This window comes from Drosophila navojoa, chromosome 5 (assembly GCF_054131105.1).
Source record: "Drosophila navojoa isolate 15081-1374.11 chromosome 5, UAZ_NAV_1.0, whole genome shotgun sequence".
NCBI classification, from domain to species: domain Eukaryota; kingdom Metazoa; phylum Arthropoda; class Insecta; order Diptera; family Drosophilidae; genus Drosophila; species Drosophila navojoa.
Window position 1 is genome coordinate 22,579,181 of NC_142893.1, and position 20,452 is coordinate 22,599,632.

Genomic DNA, 20,452 nt, shown 5'->3' on the forward strand with positions numbered 1-20,452 from the left:
ATGATACAAACTTCATCACTATTTATTTTACATTTATACAATATTTTCTAAAATTTTTAATAATTTTTTATATTAATTATAATTAAATTCAATAAAGTCTAAAGTGAAGGATATTATAAATGTTTCAAGCTGTTTATACCTTACCTTTTGTCCTGCATTTACATTAGGTTTTTATGCCACCAGTCCAAGCTCAAATAAAACCACACTTGACTTTGTTTATATTTTAAATTTATATTTTCTTTATACATAATATCGCTTTTCGTATCTTAAGTTACAAAATAAATACGTACTTAATCAAAGTGGAAACACGTCGCGTTTTCTGATAGCCGTGTAATTTCTATGCAGTTGAATATATTATTAAGCTCTAATGCTATAGCTAAGATGTTGATTTGCATGCGGCTGGAATAAATAGGTAAGTGTCTAAGATTTACATGTGCCTCTGCTGATAATTGTAATCAAGTTGAAATATTCTACAACTACGGTAACTCAAGCATCGATCGGTGCTGGGTGCGGAGCGCCAGCTTAGTTAATCGACTCACGACCAGTACTTGGCCGTCTGCCCCTGGGCGGGCAGTGGATGGTTGTAGGCGGCAGCCACATTGCCGTGCACTGCTGCGGCCGCATAATCAGTCAACTGGTGCTGGGCGACCGCATGGTGGGCAGCCGCCGCGTTGTAATTGGCCGCCGCCACCGCCGACTGGTTGAGATGGTAGGCAGCCTGCGACCAGTTGGAGGGCGACTCCAGTTTCGCATAATTATCGCTGAGGTGCAGCGATGGCGAGATCTTGGATACACTATCCGCGGTTAGTTTCGAGAAGTCGTCAATGGTCAGCTTGGAGTAGTCTACAATGGAGAAGAATGGGCATTCGGTTAGCAGAGAATTCAATGTGAGGGAGGAAGCGACGGTTTAAAGAATCTAGAATGCGAAGGAAGGGAACAATTAAAGAGAAAGCTAGTGCAATGAAAATATGAAAACATGAAGATAATATACGAAAACGGGGCGTGGAGAAAAGATGCAAAAGCACGTAGGGATTTCAGTAATAGAAGGAAATCTATAGAGTTATTGGGATAAGATGAAGAGAACCCTAATGAAGGAAACAAAGCATCAAATGAAATGAGTATAGAATGATGTAATGGAATTTTTAAAATATGGGATACAGGATATTGAAATTTTTAATGCAGGCGCCGAAAATGTTGAGCAAGAGATTCACAGAAAATAAAAGAGAGCCTAATAAAAGGTGGCAAGGGTTAGTGTATGAAAAGTGATCTACATTAAATGAATGATAAAAATAGACTTGAACAAAATTGAAAATAAATAAGTGGCTAAATAATATTTAAAATAAAAAATCCAAAAAATAATATATGATTTAATATTTTTTTGCTTTGCTTGATACATATGTCTATAAATGAAGTAAGTGATCCAGCTACAAAATCAGTTAACTTTTTGCTAAAGACTACATCAAGATTAGATCTGCAGCCAACATTGTAAGGTCAAGCTCCATATAGATAGAATAATAGAGATGTAAGTAAATATGGAAAAGAAGGTCTCTTGCACCCTTCGCTCATTCTATAAGTTAAAGTTAGAACAGAGTTGTCTTATTTGGCTTATGGATGGAGACAATGGAAAACTCAATATATAATGGGAAAATATCTCATCTTAATCATCGTGTACCCACCTTGATGGTAATAGTTCTGCCCGCTAAAGTGTCCGTGTTGTGCAAAGCTGCCCGGAAAGCCGTGCTGAGCCGCGCTTTGTACCAGATCGTAGCCACCCATTTGTGTGTGGTGATGGGCCGCCGCGGCTGCCGCTGCTGCGCTGTGGGTGCTGGGAGCATGGGCGGTGCTGTGGTGGTGGTGCGAGCTGTCGGTCATGCCTGTGGCGGTGCTGGCCGTGGTGCCTGCGGCGGGGCTGTAGCCCGCCATCGAGCCCACGCCCAGTGGCCCAAAGCCGAGTGGTGCAGCTGCGCTGCTGGGTGGTACACCCACTCCGACGCCTGCACCGCTGCCGTTCATGGGCGACAGTCCGGAGCCCGAGCCGCCCGAGTGCTTGCGCAGACGAGCGCGACGATTGGAGAACCAGACCTGGATGCGCGCCTCAGTCAAGCTGGTGGTCTGAGCGAGCTCCTCGCGGGTATACACATCCGGGTACTGGGTGCGTGAGAAGGCGCGCTCGAGAGCCTCCAGCTGCTCGGCGGTGAATGTGGTGCGGGAGCGTCGCTGCTTGCGTTTGAGCGGAATACCCGGCTCCGATTCGGTGTCGCTGATGTCCGAGTCCCGGCCTGCGCACAGAGAGATGAGAGTTTATTAAAAGGCTACTAAAAATTATGAACGCCTCGTAAGAAGTCATAAAATTTTGTACGCTCAGCGCTGCTGAATGGGATATTTGGAAGAAAAGTTACTAAATCATATTCGATGGGGCCACCGACGTGGTGGTGGATCGATCGCTGGATTGTGTGAGATCCCGTCGGCATGAGAATGGGAATTTGAATGGAAAATGGGAATGGGAATGGGAGAAGAAAAGGGCAGATGAGTGGATCTGGCAGTGGGAGTGGGAGTGCCGACGTTCACTGCGCGCCATTGCATATTAATTGAAACGTCAGGGAGCGCAACAAATCTGTCAAAAGCAGCCGCCGACGACCGCAGCACAGAAGTCGCAGCGACGATGAATCGACGAAGCAGTTCGCTGAAGCTGGCGAGCAGGGGGCGTTGCCGCAGGCAGCTCGTAAAAGTCACCACAGTTGACAAGTGACACAATATATCAAATTACACAAGAGGATGACGATCGGCAAGTTGTCAACGGGCAAGGGTGAGCCGCTTCGCGCCACGGAGGAGTGCGCCAATTAACTTCGGCATCTGTTTACGAAAGTAAATGTCGCCGCGCTCTCAAATCGGGCATGAAGCGCGGCGTGTGGCAGCGATCACAGCGATCGGTGGTTGGGAGTCGGTTACAGTTGGAGGGCATGCCAAATTATTTGGAGAGCTCATTACACAATAAACTGACATTAGGCCTGGCTAGGGTTCACTTCAAAGAAGTTCGGAATTATTCAACAAGATCACAAGATCATTTTTCATAACGAGTTGCCAGCTCTTTTCTCTTTCTATTGAGCGCACACAAATGCGCTCACAATAGTTTAGTTGAGGCTGACTTTGTCCTCGCAGCGGAAATACTTTGCTCTGTTTCCGCACCGCCTTCGATTAAATCGATCGTCCTTGATCAACCGCGAGCGAGCTCATGTGTGTGTGTGTGTGGCACAGGAAGCGATCGCGGTGATCGAAGGTACATATTGTGGTTGCGGTCAGCGTTGTAATCTTTTCCGGTCTGTCCAAAGAGAAATTATTAATTGATTTAGTGGATTAGGTCACTTTGATATTGGGGCTTGATAAATGAGACCATTGCCCAAGGATCTAGGACAGGAAATGAGAGGAAGTAGAGCTGTTCTGTGAGTACAGTTATCAATGTACTACAAAAGAGAGCGAGGGATTAAGGGCTAGTTGTTACTCAGATATAGGTTATGTGATATAATAAAAATTGGCTTTAGGTCCAGAGAATAAGATGTGCTTAGGAGAGTATGATAATATTAACATTCACAGTTCAAGCTATTAAATACCTGTCAAGATCTTGACCTTAGTCCCCTTTCTAATATTGAAAAATATCTTAAAATTATAACAATATCTTACAGAAATAATAATAATAAACATTATTTAATATTTGCCTATAAAATATAATGAGTCTTTCTAATAATGGACCCAAGAAGAGGTTTGTGGTCTACTGAATAAGATTTTTTGTATCCAAGGTTTCCACAATTCTACAGATCAAAAACTTTAAAATTGGTTACATTCAATTTCATATATAGAATCTATTCAATATATAGAATTTCTATATCGTTTTCAAAAAGATCTAAATTTGAAATATGATCTAAGTATACAAATATTTAATGATCCAAACTTTTTTATTTTCCTTGTCAGACTCTTGATCTATCTGGTCTTTTTATATCTTTGACTAAAGTGATGTCCACTTCTATTAAATATAGTTTTCAATTTGCATAAGATTTCATAAACATTTGAAATGCCACGTTAGGCCACACCCATGCACCTGTCAGTCTAATCAATGCAAATCTTTAAAATGGGATTTGCCAAAAATGCTTAAAGTTTCAGGCACGCTTATAAAAGTCGTAAAGCTCATAAGGAACACACCTAAAAATAATTATGAAAAAACAAAAACAAAAATACAAAAAGAAAAGAGAACTAAAACAAAGATCTGCGAAAGCCCCAAGAAATCCTCAAGTGTGGAACGCCCACTGTTTAGTGGCTCGGGTTTTCGAAATTCACATGCGTATTAAACAAGTGAAAAAAAAAAATAATAAATAATAAAAACAGAAGTCGACTATTAATCTTTCAACACACGCAACAATAAAACTTAATTATAAGAAACGGGTTCCCTTAAAAAAAACTGCAGAAGCTGTTCGAGCGAGAGAAATAGAAGATCGAGAAAGAGAGACAGAGGGAGGGAGAGAGATAGACAGAGCTATGGGAAAATCAATTAGTTTTGAAATGTTAAACAATTTATTAATTTGTTGCTACCACAAGTGAAAAAGAGTTCAAACTCAGACTTAAAACAATCCAGCAATGCAGCAATTCGACAATTAACAATCCCCCCTAAAAACCAAAAAGAAAAAAAACAGAGATCAAAGATTTGGCACCACAGTGGCTACCGGTAGTGCTGTGGTGCTGTGGTGCTATGGCTTTCTTTTCGATTGGCCCCGTGATGATAAATCGCTGTGGTTTTGTAATCCGTGCGGGGTATCGATCATTTTCAACGACGTTTCGAACTGCATTTTCGAAAAATTTAAACAGCAGGTAGTAAATGCCGGTGGAGCAATGGAGCAGGAGGCGGGGAGTGGGGACAGCTGCTGTGCGGCCAAAGGCAGCAACACTCTTGATGGACAGTCATAGGGCACACTTTTGTGTGCAAAGGGTCAAAAGATCGAGCTCAAGCAAGGCCCAGCCCCATAGACGAGATGCTATAGTCATCAATCAACACGAGTCTGACACGATTTAAATTGCCTGCATCTAATATAAAATGTTGCCCTGCAATTGAAAAGCCCCAGCAAGAGATCTGAATAAATAAATAAATATATATATATATATATATATATATATATATATATATATATATATATATATGTATATAAATAAAATATATACACATATACATGCATCTACATATGTAGAAGAGTGAAGCTAAGTAAATGAAATTTGTGGTATCCAACTCATTGCCCTCGGCTTTGACACTTTTTATTAGCGGACACCACTGAGCTGAAGGCCACTGTCAGCTGTCAGCCGAGAGAGAGACGAGGAGCGACGTGGAGACACGCGAGGGCTCTGTCAGCAGCCAGATTTGGGATTTGGGGACTTTCGGGGTCTTCAGTCGGCGTGCGCTGTTCAGTTCAGTTCTGTTCTGTTTTCTGTTTTAAGGCTTAAGATTCTTGTCAGCAAAAGGATTACAGGAGCATTAAGAATGTGTATATATAAATATATATTTGAGATTTGTATGTATATATGTCACTCATATTTGAAAGTTTAACACGCGCTCAGCTCGGCACTTCTTAAAGGCTTTAAGCACACAGACCTTGAAAAGCGGGTGAGCGATCGAACTAATAAAAATATTTTCTCAAATACATATTTAGCCAGAAGAATATCTTTAATCAACAGTTTACACAGTTGAATACGAAAATTAAGAACTTGAGCTCAGCTTAAAGACTTAGAACGTATTGAAACAAAGCCTCAGCGAAATTTTTGTTTCTCAGATCCTCAGGGCATGTTAGAAGTTCTAAAAACTGACCGCCCAACTAATCGGACAGCGTATAATTATATAACAAATATTTATTTAAATGCTTCTACCGAATATATTGAACATAAAGTAACCAAAATTTATGCTCTATCAACGCCCTCGCTGCTAGTCAGTCAGTCAGTCCGCTTATCAGATACAAATGAGAGGATGCACATTTAAACTAATTTACAAAATTGTTAACAGACAGCGGCAGACAGACGGAGCCGAGACCAAAAATTAGTTATAATCATAATCCGGCGGCAAAAGAGACAAGCCGAGCCGAGCCGATTGTGCGGAGCCAGCACCCCCCGAAGATGGCGATCCACATGCAGATGCAGATGCAGATGCAGTTGATCGTTCAGAATGAAATGAAACTAATTTAAATAACAATGCGAACAAACACTTGATCAAAACAAATCCCCCAAAGATGAGCAGACAGCCCAGTCGGTCCAGACAGCGACAAATACAGGCAGAGACCGGCTTCAGATACATATTCAGATACAGATACAGATACACATATAGAGCTATAGACAGAGAGGAAGAGCTACTCGGGCTCGCTTGGCTAAAGTGTGATAATACGTTAATAAAATATTTTGTAACTCATCAACACGAACGAGCCGCGCAGCGGTGCATCGAACAAGAAAACAGAATACAGTCCCAACAATGAGATCAAACGGATCGACCCAGGACACCCTGGTGGGCATTAAAGACGCCGACGACGATCGGTGCATTTGAAGTCGAGGCGCTGCTTTTGTTACGTTGACACTTTTTTCGGGCATGAACGATTTTAATGGGTGCCCGAACGGCTCGAACAAATGAGCCACAAGAGCCGCAGACCATATGCATGATCGAGGGCACGATCGTACAGCTACAACAGCTCTCTGTGGGACCGCACACATATGGGCCCTCGAGCAAGGAGCAGGATATTTTTGCGCAATCATCTCTCTTTCACTCATTTGTCATGTGACACTGCAAGAATGCAGCAATCTCTCTCGCTCTAGCTCGCTCTCCCACTCCCTCCCTCTCACTCTCTCTCTCTCTCTCCATCTCACTCTCTCGCTCTATCTCTTGTCGGTATTAGAGAGTAGGTGTGGACGGCTCTTCGACTCTTGGCGATCGGCGACCGTTTGTCTTCTGCGGCCATTGCCAGCTATCTCTCTCTCTCTCACACTCCCTCTCGCTCTCTTGCCTTTTATCTTTGATCTACCTTTCTCTCTTTTGATTTTTGCAAATAATTGAACCTGTTTGTATTTGTTTCGGTGTTCTATCTGGGTTTGAGCCTCTGCGGCACAATTGTTGCCGCATTGTCTGGCCGTCTCAAATATTTGGTAAATAGCCTTTGGCCATTCCCACGCGTCCTCCTGTCGGCCTCGTTGCTCCTTTGTCCTTAACACTAATTACCACAAGTGTTTCTTATTTTCTATTTTCTATTTTTTGACTTTTTGAATTTTTGTCGGTGTTTTGGCATTTGATTTTGTCTTTCTGCTCGTGTTTGTGTTTGTGTTTGTATTCGTAGTTGTGTTGCCTTCCTTTGAGTGGGCCTTGATCTGACATGGGTTGGTCCATTATCACGCCAAATAATACAAATCGCACGCGTATTTTTCAGACAGAAGGTCGGCATCGTTTTGACTCCGATCTATTGTTGAGCGCGATCAGCGAGGGCGTTGCAACATTTAGCGGCAGGAATGTTGCAACTACCCAACGCAGGCGTGGCAATTGGATATTTATCAAGCGGCTTAGTTCGTGGAACAGATCGAGCCTTTGATCGAGCCATCTACTGTGCTACCGCAAAGCTAAGACTACGAGTGCTCGAAAATTTATTTAAAATTTAATTGTACCTAAAGCCAACATTTTACTGAACGAACTTTATAGGGAATGAGATAAAATCTTTTGAAAATAGCAGAAGATATCGAATGTTGATTTATATTATAAACTTATTTATCATATAAACAGGAAATAAATACATAAAGACATTACATTTTTAGTTTGCTTTAGTTTTGTAAAACAAATAAAACAGAGAATGTTTATATACTATTGATGAACAAATCAAGATCTAAATTTTAATGAAATAGTAAGAGACGTGAAAATCGTCTGGTTATTTCGAGAGTTAACGCATCTCAATCCCATATCAAAGAGTATCGATCAAATAAGAGCTATGACTTAGACCTACTCGAGGTGTTTAGCCAAGAAATGGACTAATGATATGTGGTCTGCTCGCTATATACCTATATACTCTAGGAGGAGCCACACCAATACCAATTGAATAAAAATATATTTTCTATAATATATTAATGCAGTTATTTACTTCCAGGATTTTCTGCTTCTGATTTATAATAATATAAGTCAAATTTTATACACATAGCATAGAAAATAAATCGTAATATATCTTCCATCGCCTATTAAATAATATAGCGTCTAATGTAATGCAATTTTAATTGGTTTTCTTCAGTTGGAACGCGTGTCGGCATATATAAATGAAAACGGCTCAATAACATCTTTTGATACATTTTTTGAGCTTCCCCCTGCCCCAAACCTGTATAAATATATATATTATTGTTGTTGTCACCAAGAGCTTCGGTAGCTGGGCCTTCATCTCGGTCAGTTACAAGCCCCCACACAAATGTCTTCTCTGAGATTTTGTGTGCGTATGTGAGTGTGTGTTATTCAGTTATTATTTGATTTTCCACATCTTTTGGCCGCGTTTGCTGTGTGTACGAAAGATCAAAGCGAGCCGCCGCTAAACACAGCCAGCGACAATGCAGCATCTGGTCAACGGTTGGGGCTCTGGGACCCCGCATTGTATAAATTGTACAAAATCAAAATCAAACGAAATTATAAGTGAAATACGAGACGAAGAAATATATATTTAATAATGCATAATTTTTTGTGTGAGAGCCCCGCTTAGCCCCTGCCGCAGCCGGACGAGAGAAGGCGTTGATTACAGGCAAAGGCACCGACTCGGCCTCCCGATCCACTCGGCTGTCGGGCCACAGGCACACCACGGTGAATGTGTCTCTGTGAATGTTGTTCCGATTGCATTCTGATTGTGCGTCCCAGGCTGAGGATGAGGTCGCGCTGACCAGGTGAACATAATGACGGATGCATCATTACGAGCAAAAGGGAATGGGTTGAGCTCTCTTCTCTGGGAGTTCGGCAATGATGGCAATGATGATGGGAAGGCGTGTGCTTATTATACGCTTCGACAGAATAATGATAGCTCTTGTCTTGAATTTATATAGATTATGTTTAGTAATTGGCATTTGTACGATTGGAGCCACCATTTGGAGGCTGGCTAAATGGGTTAGGCATACAGGTGCTGACAGAGCACGGATAAACGATTAAATGAGGAAGACCGATATGCATATACAAAATATCGTTAGAGTTGGGAAAATAAGTGGGAATACAGTCGAGCTTAGAGTTGACAAGCTTTTCGAAAGCCTACGGCAATTAAAGATAAAAATATATGTAGCACATTTTTTTATTATTATTCCTATTTTAAATTATATATTATTTGCAAAAACCGACTTGCCTTACTGGCATATTGAAAGAATATTCTAAATATTTTTGTTAGCTACAAACAAGAATTGTACACCCCATGTGCACACAGATAAGAACAGTTGTCGCACAGCATGCCAGAGGCATGAGATGAGTAAAAATCTCTGTTCAATGTCGACAGACCGGAAAATAAAAACAGTTGCTTTCTTTTTGCTCAAGGTTGGGAAACTCCCAAAACATCGTAAATATTCATTCAGCAAATGCAAGCCGCAGCCATTGAGGACGCTTAACGGCATCCAAAGTCAAGGTGACAACCCTGGCGGCGTGCGTGTTCTACTGTCACCCACTGAGTCATTGTGAGAGGTGTTTGTGTTGTGACAGAAATGGCTCGGCGAATATCAGAGAGACCGTCGGCAAATTGGACAATTGGCAAAGAGGGAACAAATTCAAATGTCGGCTAAGTACAGTGAAAACCTGTCTCTAATGATGCAACAGCAACAGCAATAGCAACAATTCAGGCAGAAGAAACAGACAATTTTCTAGTCAATTTGAAGGCAGAAAGTCGTAAACCCAGAAAGGGGAACGCTTTGACCCCCGCCGATCGTTTATCGAATGACTTTGCATATTTAGCATGATTATTGGCCCCGTCCAGAGAGCAGAGAAGGAGTCAGTGTCAGAGTCGGAGTCGAAGTCGGAGTCAGAGTCAGAGTCGGAGTCGAGGTCTCACGCAAGGCAATTGGAAAACCGGGTTATTAGCTGATCTGAGGGAGATAGAGAGAGTGAGAGAAAGAGAGAGAGAGAGAGATGGAATCTGGAATCTCGTGTACTTTTGATTCTCAGGTGTCATCATCTACACCTATTTTGGGTCGTTTGTATTGCCAACACAACGAAATGAACAGCCGTCCGAACGATCGATCGAGCAAGCGATCGTTATCGTATGGCCCAGAGAGATCTATTGTAATATTTTGAGCGGCTTTGATTTAAGTTTAAGTCGCTCGTTCTAAGACGATCAAAGGGCCGTTGCCGACATCAACTTTGTTGATTTGAGCAACAAATGATTTGGGAATGATTTTACGAAATTACATCAAACATATCAAGTAAATGATCACTAATTTTCGTAGTACGGCATATATGGAATACAGAAATATGCTACAATATACATATGAGAATTCGTATCTATTATAGAGCTGAACACTTACCGCCCAGTATTCCATGGATCGTGTAGTCCTTGCGTCCATCTTCGCTGCTGCGATCGTTGCCCCTCAGCAGTCGACTGATCGATGAAGTCGATGGCGCATCAGCAAAGCCCTCCTGCAATAGTCAGAAATGCACTCAATCAATGGGAAAAATCTTGTAAATGACGTGCTGATGTATTTGTATATGATATGGAGGTATCTGGTATCTGGTATCTAAATGAGCACTCGAAATCGTGGCAAATCAAGCACACAAATCCAATTAAGATAAGCCCAAGCCGCATAAATATTTGTGGGCTACCGGTTGGGGCCCATTAATTATACGAGCGTTAGGCACTCAGCTCTTCGAAATGGGCCGAGGATTTACGAATGCACTTGGCGCTGTGACATTAATTCCCCAGTTGCTGGGCAGCTGCCCACTTGCTGCTGTTTGGACACATTTTCAACTCTAGCCTACTCTCTCTCTCTCTCTCTCTCTCTCTATCTTCTTTTATCCCGTTCATTCTCCCACTTGTCTCTTTCTCTTGGCAGCTCTCTGTGCTGTAATCCAATTAGAAGAAATGTCAAGCTGCTTCGGAATTTGTCTGCGAATGTCACGTGTTTTGTCGACATTTTTGAGTTGTAAATCATAATGCACTTAGATTCGCAATGTATGCAGGAATATATAGATATGAGTTTTAATATATTTTGATGTATTAAAGACTGTATTTAAATAGATTTACTAACAAAGAGATATTTTTAAGCAACTGCAAGATATTAAAAAAAAAAATAAAATAAATTAACAAGTGAGAAGACTCTAGTCGAGACTGCTCGACTAGGAGATACCCTGAACCCTCCAAACTGATATTCTTATCATTCTGCACTTCTATTATGCACGCACACATGGATACATATGCATCCACCCTCACGCGCCCGCGCTCTGCTAACTGCGCAGTAAGCTGGGCTGCGCTGCTGTGTGGGCAATAGTATGAAAAATTACTTGGTGTATAACTTATTTTGTAGACATACGATCTTAATGAAATTTTCAGGGCGTAATTATATGGTCAAAATGTGTGTACAAAATCTGTTGATTACAAAATGTTTGTATTCATCATATGTATATACACAGTAGGGTCTGAAGTCTCCACGTCTAATAGTACTCCGATGAGGCTCAAAAAACCAATCGATTATTCTCGATAAAAAAGTTATCGGATGAGTTATCGAAAAAATACTTTATGGGGTCTGCGATGATTCCTTCTGCTTGTTACATACTTTTACACAAAAACATTATACCCTGATTTCCCATTTTCAATGGGTTCAGGGTATAAAAAAATATTTCAAGCAAATGCTAAGCATTGCATAGTTTGTGAAAACTGAATTTTATATGGCATTCCTACGATTGGAGGAATCATTTGGAGGATCGATAAATAAGTTAGACCTATAATGCTTAAGGAACTAGTTAAATGATCAAATTAATATCGTGTTAAAAAGTTGTAATAGCTATAATATTTGTAGCTGGTCTTAATATCGTATTATTAAGAATTATTTCTTTTTCTTCTTCAGTGATATATTGAAGGATATGGTAGATATTTTTGTTAACTGAAAGTGGAATATCTTAAAAATTATTTAATTATTATGCATGACTATCATACCGGTTGCAGTTTTAAATCGACTATATCATATTTTTATTTCTATTTCTAAGCATTAACAAGCTTGTTAAAAATGGATTTATATTCAACTTCTAGCTAATAAAGCATCTTTATTTATTTATGTTTAGATACATATTTTTTCAATGAGAACAACATCTTTGCTATCTTTGCCATCTCAATGCTGAAGAGCCCTACACCGCCTGAAAACTTTTACTGATCCTCGCAGCTCGCTCCATCAAAGTGGAAACTGTCGTAACTCCTGTGTAATGCACGATATGTGCACAGCTTGCATCAATTTGATTTAAATTTGAAATCTGATGGCGCTTGGGCAACGATAACACTTTTCCACGTAATTGCCGCGCAACTTGAAATCGAAATCAAATCATAACAGAAAACGTATAAAATCCAAACCGATTTCTCATGCAATGCAAGACGAAAACTGTCAGTTTTCATTAGAGCAACACGTCGAGAGCGCAGCTCCAACTTGAGCTGCAGCTCCCAGCTAATCGCTGTCTGATCTGTGGAGCTGCAGCTGGAGTTGATGTTGGAGTCAGAGTCGGAATCGGAGTTGGAGTTGCTGTTGCTGTTGGTGTTGGAGCTGGAGCTGCTTAAAAAACTGACCCAGCGTCAGCGTCTCAAATGGAGTGGCATGTGCCGCAAACATTTTCTTCTCTCACTCACACCCTCTCCCTCACTCTTTCATGCTGCTTGTGATTAATAATAAGCAGTAACATAAAAATTATGAGCAGGTAATGGCTGAGGTGCCACAACTGGCACCTCATAGACGTGGCCCAGACGCCGCTTAGAGCCAACTCAAAGCTGGACACTGACATTTTGTCCAGCTGAGGGAAGGAAGGGGCAGAGCTGTGCTACACTCGGCCTGCCTGCTGTCTGGTTAGCTGCTCCACTGGCTCTGGCTACTGGCTCTTATTTCTATTGAAAGTGTCATGAATATGACAACAACAACAACAGCAACGGCTGCAGCTACAGCAACAACTACTGAAATATGTTTTGATTTTCAGCTAGACTTTTGTTGCGTTTTTATGCCCATGGCACTTGGTTGGCTCCGGTCTACCGGACAGCTTCTACCAGTTGCCAGCTGGAATGTGTGACAGCTTATCTTGTAGCAACTGACAACTGGCCGGCGCGCCCCCAGCTCCAGAGCTTCCAGTTCAAGAGCTGCAGCCCCCCGACTGTGCGACACCTTTTTCTGCTTCTTATGTTCACATTTTATTTTGTTACCTCTTTGATTTCTGGCTACACAAATTCAATTGAAATTTAATTAATTAGTTGACAGTCGGATTGACACTTGAGTGCGCTTTGAATATATATAAACAGATATACAAATATGCAGGTATGTATGTGTATATACTTCTCCTTTTATTTGAGTGACAGGTGTGATGGCCAAAGATTCATTTGGGCATGGACTGAGACGTTTCTTAACTGGATTTCTCGGAAATAAGAACCTAAGCTCTTGTCAGCAAACATAGTGCTTTAATTGATTAAAGCCTTAGTATTAATTATGTTTTCAAATCATGTTTTCTATCCGGCATCTGCTTAGAGTGCACGAGGGAGAGCTAGTAGCATAAGAAACTCAATTCCACTGCTCATGTGATCTTTGCGATCGGGCATACCTTACTGGCGATTAATCAATTGATTTATGCAATAAATACCATCTGAATCAATCACGAACAGGCGGCAGCAACAATTGCCTCTAACCACGAGGCAAGCGACTTAAGATCAGGCTGCGATCGCATCGACGCCTCGATCATGGGGGACAGCATGAGATGCCGATGGCGTATTCTAATTAAGCGTGAAGCGCACCTGGAGGCACTTTTTACGCCTACTGCCAGGCATAGATGCAGAGCGAGAAAGAGATGGAAGGAGAGAGAGAGAGAGAGAGTGCGGGAGAGCTGCAGACACAGATGCACGGCCAACAGATACATTCGACGAATGATGCAACTGTTCGTGTGCCTTTTGCCGTTTGGCTGGCTGCAATATCTTCGACCGATCGTATCGATGGCCGCTCGAATCGGTATCGGGATCCCCACATAAACTGTAACTAATTGCGGCTTCAAATAAAGAGCAAAGAGCAGCGAAAAGAGGCGATGGCAGAGCGCGAGGAGGCAAGCGCAAGGGAGTCGCATCTGATCAGTAGGCAGCACGAGACACTCGGTCTGGCAGTCCCTGAGCAAACAACATTGGCGTAGGTTCAGAAATCTGTTTCGAAAACCCGCTTCAAGGCTTTTTCCACGCTTTGTTTTTATTCTGTTTCTCTTTCGCTTCATTTTTATTATTTTGTATTTTTTAGCCAAAATTTATATATATATTTTTCACGCTAATTTGTGCCAAAAATAATGACAACGTTTCTTTGCCTCGATCTGGATCTGTGTCTGTGTGTGAGTGAGGGAGTAGACTGGCATATGAGAACATCCATTGAAATTGATTTAAATTTTTGGAGAGAGACAGAGAAAATAATGAGGAAATAGTCTTAAATATTAAACTGGGAAGATAATTGTTTGATTTAAAGAAATCAATATTTTATTTTAGCTGAGATAAATTATAGGAATTGTAAATTAAATTATAAAGCTCTCTTCTATCAATCACACTCTTCGTTATTAAACTTCTTATCATAAATCAACTTTACATTGATTGAAGTCTGACAATCAAAATGTTTGAAGTATATCAAATAGATGTAATAGGGATTTCAGTAGCATACCTCAACTTTCCCTTCTCTCTCTGTCACTCTCTCTCTCTCTCTTTTTATTCCTCCCTCCGCACTTCCTACTGAGTTTATAATTTCCTTACAAATATTTATTGAATTTTGTACTAAACATCACTAACTATGGCTGTAAATTGGATCTGCTCTGGCAATTAAAATACCTCCATGGGCCTGGTGATACAAACATTTAAAACATTTTCATGTTTTTATTTGGGCTATACAATATCCTTTATTTTAATCTTTATCTTTTCAATATTATAGTCAATATCTTTTCTGTTATTTTTGATAAATATTTAATAATAAAGCTATTTTAAAAAGACCTAAAAGATATTTTATCCTCTGATATCCAATCTAAAAGACCTAATCAAAATGCATACAAGTGAGAGCTAAAATATCTACCATCTATCTAATAATGTAATCCTTTATTTGCCAAAACCTGCTCGCATCATATGCACTTCTAAGTGATCACAATTTTGTTCAGTGTACAGTGTGCCGTTATGTGCAACACGAACTGATTTGGCCCACGCTATAACCTGGCCGAATGTACCATGCTAAGATGCTTGTTGGACCGGAAGTTAGAAGCGCTTGCCACAGGGCTGAATACAAAACAAAAAACATAAAAGCAAACAACAAAAAATAAACATATTGCGCTGTGTTGCAGCTTGTTGGCCTCAAGGATAGGACGGAGTCACAGCCGCTGCACAACAACAAAAAGGCGGCCAAGATGAAGCCCGTTGGCGTTTTGCCGACTTTTATGCTTTAATCGATTTCTTAACGCTTTGGGTGGCATCTTGTGAAAATTTGTCGTCGCCGTTGTACAACAAATTTGTCAACTGTCCATCGATAAGCCAAATGGCCAAATGGCCAACAGGCAGGGCATATGCAAAGGGCCGAAATGGATGGAAATGGGAATGGTAACGTGCCATAAACAAAGCCAGCGGGCGGGCATGTAGGCCGGACCTGCACCCGATTCTATGATCGTCGGCCCGAGTGTGCCACGTGACTTTTCGGAAAACGGAAGTAAGCCGTGTTTGCGTTTGCCGCACTGAATGCACATAATGCTATGCGGTTAGAGCGCTACTGCAAATCCTTGTGCCATTTGTGTGCTCACATTTTATTGCTTCCTGCGCAGGTGCAGCAAGCGAACCAGAGGGAGGGGCGCGCACCCACTGCGCACTCACCTTCATCAGTTTCTCGCGTATCTCCCAGCTAAATATGCCGGGATTTTCCTTGCGCAGCTCTTCGATTCGTCCCTCGATCTCTGGCGAAGTCACCTTCGGCTTGGAGCCGCCAATCACGCCCGGCCGAATGGAGCCCGTCTCCTGGTAGCGATTCAGTATCTTCGACACGCAGCCATGCGAGACTCGCAGCTGTCGCGATATCACACAGGGCCTCACCCCGCTGGCAGCCATTTCAACTATCTTCAGCCGTATGTGATTGGGCAGTGGGCGGCCGTTGATGAAGACGCCGCCAAGCTGATTGACGCGTCCCTGGCCTGGAATGGGATGTCTTACAGTTCATTTGTGCAACTCAAGTAATAGAATATAATTTTCATAGGGTTAGTAAGTATGATATCAGGATTTTATCAATGAATATCCCAAGGACAGATTTTATTAGCTTAGGTTAGTTAATATAAATATGGAAATCATGCTTTAAAGCAATATTTCTGGTAAAGAATAATATAAATATCAAATTTGAAGAAATAAAATATTTTATTCAATCTAGATCTAGGATCTTTTATATCCTGACAACCATTAAAGGGCATTTATCATTGAATATATAAAAAACTCAAATAAGCTTGAGATAGATATATATTATTTGATGAGCTGAATCTTTATGTTAGTGTTCCCTGGTAGTCCCAACTTACCCTGGAAAGGATAACCGGTGAAGAGCGGTCGCAAGGAGTTGGCGCTGGACATATCCATTTTGATTGCTTGATGTGTTTTGCTTATAAATTAACTTAGGAACTACGTTTGGCAGATGGCGCACGGAGCAGGCGCTGAACTGGGCGGAAACAATTGCACGCACAACACGTTGGATAACTAGCAGAAGCAGTGGGAGCACAAGGAGCACAGGGAACGATGCACAATTCACATGACTCTGTGGGCCAAAATGCCAATCACTGCGGCTCGGCCCGCTGATAACAGTCAACAGTGAGAGCTGCGCGCACGCGATATCCGACGGAAGGAAGCGCGAGCTGTGTGTTGTTATTGTGTTTTCGCCAAGCGAACTTCGTGACGTTTCTTGGAATTGCGCGCGCTGGGAACGATCAAACAGCACGAGACTTGCAAAGCAACTAAAGGCATAAATTAACGAAGGCGACGCCGGGCGGCGAATGCGGCCGACAATGAGATCGCGGCCATAAACTGGTTTCCCCATAGCAATACAAGCACACGAATCACGCGCACACACACACGCGCAGAGAGGGCGAGAGAGTAAGAGAGAGCTGCGCGCAGCTTTCGCGTCCGCCCTTTTGTTGCCTGGCGCCACAATATGGCAACGATCAAAAACGTTGGCCTGCTCTCGGCACAGCGAGCGAGGGAGCGAGCAAGACAGCGCGACGAGAGAGCGCGAGTGTGTGCGCTCTCGCTTGCTCTGCGCTTTAATCGAGACAGGGGCGTCGGCCAGCGAGTCGGCTGCGCACGCTGATTGGCTGTTCGCTCCGGGGCGGTTCGCGCTCTGCGCTTTGATATCAACAACAATCGCACAATCAAAGAAACATCCCCGCGACTCGCCCGCCCGCTGCAGCCATGCGGCGACATCATCAGCGATCTGTGCAGCTGTCACTAGTCCTGTCATGGCTGCTGCTCACTCTCCGTGTGTGCGAGTGGGTACGTGTGTTGTTGTCCTTGTGTGTGACACTTTTGTGCACAATATATGACTTTTGTCGCCGGCAGCCAATTAAAGCGTGAAGGCTGCCGACGGCACAGGACAGAGCAGAAGAGAACTGAACGGGACGGAACAGGACTCTGGGCCACCGTTTTTACCTCTTGCGCATTATATTATCAATCGTTCCGGTTGGCATTTCAGCACCCACGGTCCTGGCTGTGCGCGTGTTTGTGTGTGAGTGTGTGTGTGTGCGTGTATTTATGCCATTTTCATGCTCTTCCGAAAGGTAACCTATATCCATTAGGCAGTGTGTAACATTTATGAGAACAATAACTGAAATCTAGATAAGTAAAACTTCTATAAATACATAGATCCATATAATGCAAAATGACAACAAAAATTTCTAACTACCTTTGCTTATTATTCAAATATATATATATGTATATATAATTTATTTGCAAGGGTATTTAATAGTCGACTTGGTCATATAATTCTCACTCTTCTTAGCAGTTCCTGTTGTTCATTTGCAATTTTTCTGGGCTGTTAGTTGGGTTAGGTCCAAGTATGTAGTATCAGAGACACGAGGCCTCATAGCCCGCTTTGTTGTTTGTCATCGTCAAGTTTTATGGGGTTTCTTAGGGCCCGACTTGGCTTGGTTTGGCTTGGCTTATCCTGTCGCTGGCAGCACAATGGCCGTTCATGCCTATTTACGACCACCCTCCTCGTGTCTGTGTGTGTATATGTGTGTGTTTACACAGACATCATTCGGTGGAGATTTTGTTTGTCTAACAAGTCAAGATAGTTTTCTGTTTGTTGTTTCGTTAGCAAGTTAACTTGCCGTATGAATTATGAGTGTTGTACGATTTAATGGGGTTTCCAGTGGGGTCACAATAAATTTTAACTGTCCAATAAGCTTTTATACGAACCTGACTTGTATAGAGAAGTGCACAAATATTATTTTAAATTACATTTTGAGCAGCCAGAGAATTCTCTGACCTATTGTATATACTTTACAGAATGAGAGATAGATGTCTACTATCATTATTCCTAAACATAATTATAAAAATATCTTAGTATAATTAGTGCCTTCTCTGTAAACTTTTATGTTCGCTTTCAAGCGCTTTCCTAACGAGTTTTCCTATCCATCATGTAAGTCAAGAGGGGAGGTTCTATTTCAACCCCCAGCTGCAAAGTCATTTGCCGATATACAAACATAAAAATCTATCAACAGACATTAATTGCAGTCGATTTCGATAAAGGATACAAAGTGAGGAGATAGAGAGTGAGAGAGAGAGAGAGAGAGGTAGATATGCAGGCATATAGAGGTAGTCACACCTGGTCTTCAAAACTGCCAAATGGAGTTTTTGAAAAATTGTAAAACCAAAAACCGAAAACCGAAAATGGGAAACAAAAGCCAAAAGCAGCGAAAGGACATCATCATAATATAAAGAATTAAGCGTGAAGTTTACGCATATTAAGGATACGCATATGCGAACACACGCCGCCTGCATCTGGCCCGAGCAAAAACCAATACAACCAGCGCATAAAAATGGCCGTTGAACGACTGTCAGTGTGCATGTGTGTGAGTGAGCGAGTGTTGTGTGTGTGAGTGGCAGCAGGCCAAATGCAAATGTGCTCTATATAGAAATTCAAATTGAAATTGAAATTGAAGTGAAAATGGAATTGAGCGGAATGAGCCTGTCAGGCTGTGAAAATAGCCGCTGTCTGGATTGCAGGAGCTGCAGCTGAAGTGAGTTCAGCTGAGGTCCTGCATCCTCGAAACATCCTCTCAGCGCTAATCAGCATAAAATTCGATGCTAATGAAGCGTTGTGCAATGCCAGGCAGAGCTGCCCGGGTACTTGAATGCACTCGCATGCCTCATCACGCTGCACTGCGACTGCCGATGCAAATGAGCCAAAGGACATGCCCGAGCTGGCTATTAATTGCGCCTGCCAGAGCCAGAAAAATATATATATTTGTAGAGTAGACCACAAACTTGGTCACGATAAACATGACAAATTTCCTAATTTGCCCATTGACAGTTTTCAATTACTGGAACTCCTCAAGCGTGCACGCAGGTCCCTCGGCAAGCGCAGAAGCCAAGCCGAAGTTCCCATTGGGCCTTGTGGGCGCTCTAAACTGATGTCCTGTTATAGCTATGTAAATTATGTGTGGACGGGAAATTGACTTCGTTGAGTGTTGTTTGCTTCGTCGAACACAAATATCAATTGAGCACGTGCAGAAGTTCTATACAAATAATACACTCCGGAATAATCGAATATTTTAGAATGATAATAATAATCGAGTTACACATATGTGTATTAGCTAAGCATAGGAATACCTGAATAATACTGAATATCAATCAAAAATCATAAGCCGCAACGTGAAGTTCTCTGAAGAGCACTAGCATGAAGCATCTACAGAACAATTCATGTTGAGTCTTTTTGATAATCAATATAATTCAAGTTTTTTCTGCAGATAGTTTTTTATTACAGTTTGTAGTATTAGATTATTTTATAACAACTTAAATTTACAGATATATATGATAGTTGCTTAATGTAGTTTTTAATTTTAAACTTTATTAATTATTGTACCCTGAACAAATTTAAAAGTTGATCTCAGAGTACAAAGGTACTGTCAATCTATATGTACATACATGTATAGCAACTGTTATAACAGGAAGTGTGGCAGACCCAATTAGGTATATTCTTTAGCTCTTGATCAGAATGATTAGCTGAATTAATTGAGCCATGT

General features: G+C 41.7%; 1 protein-coding gene across 1 annotated transcript; it reads right to left on the reverse strand.

Annotated features, from left to right (window-relative positions):
- Positions 1 to 211: 211 nt before the first annotated feature.
- gsb-n (paired box protein gooseberry-neuro) lies at positions 212 to 17,208 on the reverse strand. The gene is made up of 6 exons (XM_089261491.1): positions 16,942 to 17,208; positions 16,736 to 16,910; positions 16,050 to 16,363; positions 10,525 to 10,636; positions 1,677 to 2,279; positions 212 to 843 (listed from the first exon to the last, which is right to left on the reverse strand). Exons 2-6 carry the CDS (start codon positions 16,791 to 16,793, stop codon positions 536 to 538), a joined length of 1,395 nt encoding a protein of 464 aa, XP_089117617.1. The 5' UTR covers positions 16,794 to 16,910; positions 16,942 to 17,208; the 3' UTR covers positions 212 to 535.
- Positions 17,209 to 20,452: the final 3,244 nt, after the last annotated feature.